This window comes from Dipodomys ordii, unplaced genomic scaffold, assembly GCF_000151885.1.
Source record: "Dipodomys ordii isolate 6190 unplaced genomic scaffold, Dord_2.0 Scaffold19, whole genome shotgun sequence".
Taxonomy (NCBI): domain Eukaryota; kingdom Metazoa; phylum Chordata; class Mammalia; order Rodentia; family Heteromyidae; genus Dipodomys; species Dipodomys ordii.
The window spans coordinates 13,323,662-13,327,980 of record NW_012267235.1 but is presented as its reverse complement, the minus strand read 5'-3'; the positions used below and the strand labels follow the sequence as shown (position 1 = coordinate 13,327,980).

General features: G+C 48.3%; 1 protein-coding gene across 1 annotated transcript in view; it reads left to right on the top strand.

The window, feature by feature from the left end:
* Window positions 1-2,758: 2,758 nt before the first annotated feature.
* The window catches only part of Znf232 (zinc finger protein 232), a 9,911-nt gene continuing 8,350 nt past the window's right edge, over window positions 2,759-4,319 (top strand). Inside the window, 1 exon segment of the mRNA XM_013013140.1 lies at window positions 2,759-3,265. Within this exon segment, the coding sequence (XP_012868594.1) occupies window positions 2,759-3,265 (507 nt within the window).

Below are 4,319 nucleotides of genomic sequence, written 5' to 3'. Positions count from 1 at the left end.
ATTGCTGGTTCCCACTGTCTGGGTATAGTGAGGGGCAGCTGCTACGGCCATAAAGACTCCTAGCTTAACTGACCAAGGTTGGGGTGTTGTTGGGAAATTGGGGTTCTACACACGTCCAGCTTTTTTTTTTTTTTTGAGTAGTCTTAGGGACTTTCCTGCCTGGGCTGGCTTCAAACAGCTAACCCCAATCCTCAAATCTCAGCCTTCTGAGTAGCTAGGATTACAGGTGTAAGCCACTGGCGCCCCACTTTTGCTTTTAACCAGGCTCTAAACAAGAATATTTAAAGCTCTTTTTAAAGGAACCAGCATTTGAATTTCTCCCTTCTATTTTTAGTTTTCCAATATCATTATTTACAGTTTCTATCATTATTATCTCACTTTCCTTTTTCCTTATTTTAGTATGTTTTTAAAGTTTGGAGGAGGTTATTCTTTTTTCTTGTTTTGTGCAAGCACTGGAGCTTTAACTCAGGGACTGAAGTCCTATCTATAGAATCCTGCTTCCTGCAAATATATCCACCGACTCAGAAAAAAAGGGCAAAGGAGTCTTTATTAGCCTCGCAGCAACTACACCTCACTTCTCAGGTACTGGAGCATAGAAGCCAGGTTATCTCATAGAGTGACTTATAAAAAGGCCACATGCAGGAAGCGGTGATGGGAATCTGCAGTGTTCTCATAACTCCATGTTTCTCCCCTCTCAGCCCAATTCTTTTTATGTGTCCAAAGATCCTATATGAAGGGCTTGCCTACCCTCTCTTGGCCAGATCATTTTATGTATCTAAAGATGGAATATGACAGACTGACCCCCACCCAGGCACATACAGATACCAGGCAAAATCCCAGGTATGTGAGAACTTGTTTGAAGTGCGGGCAGGGCCATCCACCTAAGCCCAGCTGTAAACATCCTATTGCTTTCATTGACCTAATGGCTTTTTCATTCACCTCTGCCTTCTTGCTCAGGATCCCAAATTCACTCCCTTGCACAATCTCCAAACCCACAGGAAGGCCTGAGACCCTCCTAGTTCCTCAATAAACAATCCTCCCCCATTCCTTTTCCATTCTCTTCCATTTTCCCACCAGGTGAAATACAGAAAGAGCCACATGTAGGTGTGTATATAACAAATAGCAATTTCCAATAAACAAAGCATTAAGTGGGAAACAAAAGACCACATTCTGGAGTTTCCCTTTGTTAGGGGTTTAACTGATGTTTACCAAAACACGCTCCAAGCTTCCTAGTTACAAAAACACCTTCTATTTACAAAAAACACCTTTCACACTTCCCAAGCTTCCTATTTACTAAGTCTAAAACCAAACCACCATTCCATCCACTTTCCGGGCTTTTCCTGGATTCTATTACTTACATTTCAGTAACCTGATGTTTAACTTATTATTTCATTTTTTACTTTGGGTCTTTACCTCTGGAATTTCCCCTTTATTAACCTGGAGTTTCTCTCTACAAAGAAGTTCTGCCTTATATGCTTTGCCTTTTTTTGTTGTTGTTTTTGTTGGTCATGGAGCTTGAACTCTGGGCCTAGGTGCTGTCCCTCAACTCTTCAGCTCAAGGCGAGTGCTGTACCACTTGAGCCACAGCACCACTTCTGGTTTTCTGATGGTTTATTAGAGGTGAGAGTCTCAAGGCCTTTCCTGCCCAGGCTGGCTTTGAACCCCAATTCTCAGATTTCATCCTCCTGAGTAGCTAGGATTACCGGAGTGAGCCACTGGTCCTCAGTTATGCTCTATTTTTAATAATCAATAATTTTGTTCTGATTTCTCATGGTACACTATCCTAGCCTTTTTGCTCAAGGCTAGCACTCTACCACTACAGCTATAGCTCTACTTCCATCATTTTTGCCAGTTAATTGGAGGGAAATACGAGTCTCTCAGATTTGTCTACCAAGGCTGACTTCGAACCATGATCGTCAGTTCTCAGCCTCCTGAATAGCTAAGTTACAAGTGTAGGCCATCAGCACTTGGCTTCAGTTTTTTCTTTCTTTATTTTTTTGGTCAGTCGTGGGGCTTTAACTCTGGGCCTGGACGCTGTCCCTCAGCTCTTCAGCTCAAGGCGAGCACTCTACCACTTGAGCCACAGTGCCACTTCCGGTTTTCTGAGTGGTGTATTGGAGATCAGACTTTCTTGCTCTGACTGGCTTTGAACCGCGATAATCAGATCTCAGCCTCCTGAGTAGCTGGGATTACAGGCTTGAGCCACCAGCATCCGCCTTCAGTTTTCTTTAAGATGAATTTTAAATGCTTTTATAGTTTTATTCCTTAATGAAGGAGGTAATGAAAGTATTTTCAGGTATGGTTATGGCCAGGTCCTGCAGGTTTTAGATGAAATATTCTAATTGACGCTCTATGCTTTGTAATCTTGCTTTTGATCTCCTAATAGGATTTAAGTACTTTCTTTTTCTTACTTTTGATGTTTTGCTCAAAGCTTAGGGCATTCTTTTTCCTCTTGTTAATTTGGACTTTCTATTGTACTTTTCTGTTCTCATCATGGTTACCTCAGCTCTTCAAGCAGTAGTCAGGTGCTTCTTTCCCTAGTATTACTGAGAGTAGTAATTTTCTCTACCAAGAAGTCAATAAAATGCAGCCTGCGGATTTCTGTCTCTCCTCCTTTCCCCGTCACGAATTGCTGTTCGTTTTCCAGTGAGACAGGTAGAGCAGTGTGAGGTTGGAGAAGTTTCTACTTGAGGGAACTTCTTCGTTGGCTGTGGCCCTTGAAGTCGGTTTGGAAAGACTGTGGAGGTGCAGTTCGGAGATGCTGACAATGGAGCACGGTCCAATGGGCGCCGGCCCCGCCTCCTCCGGCCCCGCCCCTCTGGTCCTACTGACTCCGCTCACTCTAGTCCCACATCCGTGCGCCCCGCCCACACCGTGGTGGCCCCGCCCACGGATTGCAGACCCCGCCTATGGCGCCTTAGGCCCCGCCTCCTCCGCTGTAGGCCCCGCCTCCGTCGCCGCGCCTCCGCCCCCCAGCTCCCGTTGGAGGCCGCGCCCCTCGAGTGCCATCTGTCGGTTGGCACTAGCGTCCTCGAGCGGAAAGGGGCGGCGCGGAGGCTTCTGGGAGGGGGAGAGGGGAGGGGGGAGGCTGAGGCTGGACCCGAGCTGGGAGGCCAGCGAAGCCCGCGGGCTGGGTCCCGGCGGCGGCCACCTTGCACGGACCTCGCGGGCAGCCCCGCAGGCTTGTGCACCGGGGAGTTTTGAGACCCTGTGCTTTGCTGTCCGTGACACATGCTGGGAGGAGGCTCTCTGCTGGAGATCCCAGGTGATAAAAGTTGGGAAACTGAGTCACGAGGACATCAGAATACAGAGAGCGCAGAAAACGACCTCAATAGGACAGATCGACTTTGCTGGGGCGCGGGGTGGAGGGGTCACACGTAGGGTGACAGGGAATTTCTGGGCTTGTCTTGAGAGCCGGGGCTGTGCTCGTTACCACGTTTGTGGTACGGCCTGAAATCGCCTGGTTCTGGGAGCCTGTTGGGTAGGCGGATGGCTGGGCCAGGTGTGGCCTATGTAGATGACTTCGGTGCAGGACACCCGAGGGAAGAGGTGGGCTTTCACGTTTAGATTCTTAGGAGAACAGCAGATTCCCATCCGTAGAGTATGAGGATGGTAACTGATCTTGACTTCAGTCTCTCTCCCCCCACCCCCAGGGGTTTGGGTGGGCACCTGCCAAGGCCAGTCCGAAGTTCAGCTTCACCCTGACGCGCCAGCCCTGCATTTGCCTGTGTTCCTCCCTTGTCCTCAGCCAACGGTGACCTCCCCCCACCCCATGCTGCTTTAATGGGCTCTGGGAGCACCCACCTCTTTCCCCATTCCATAGCCCTAACGCTGGGCACTGTATTCCGGTCCAGGTCTTGCTCTTGGCAGCCCTACAACAGGATGCTGCTACAAACTCTGGACATGTGAATGTGATCTAATCCTTCAGAAAGACTCACTTTTTTTTTCTTTTGCTATGGCACAACTTCAGAAATTTGAGAAAGGGGTGAGGGGCTTTCTGGAAGGAGTTTGCTGAAAGCTGCTGAGCTCTGGGCATAGGTCTGGAAATGAGGTTTGCATTGAAATATGGATACTAGATCTAAGTAGCCCATCTGGTCCTTATCACCATCTTGACATCTTAACAGATGGGGAATTTTCACCCAGTTCCAAGAACTCTAGAGGTGAGATGACTTTCTTTGAGGGGCTGGGAAGTTGGTTCAGTGGTAGAGCGCTCGCCTTGCATGTATGAGTCCCTGGGTTCGATTCCTCAGCACCACATAAGCAAAAAAAGAAAAAAGCGGAAGTGGCGCTGTGGCTCAAGTGGTAGAGCGCTAGCCTTG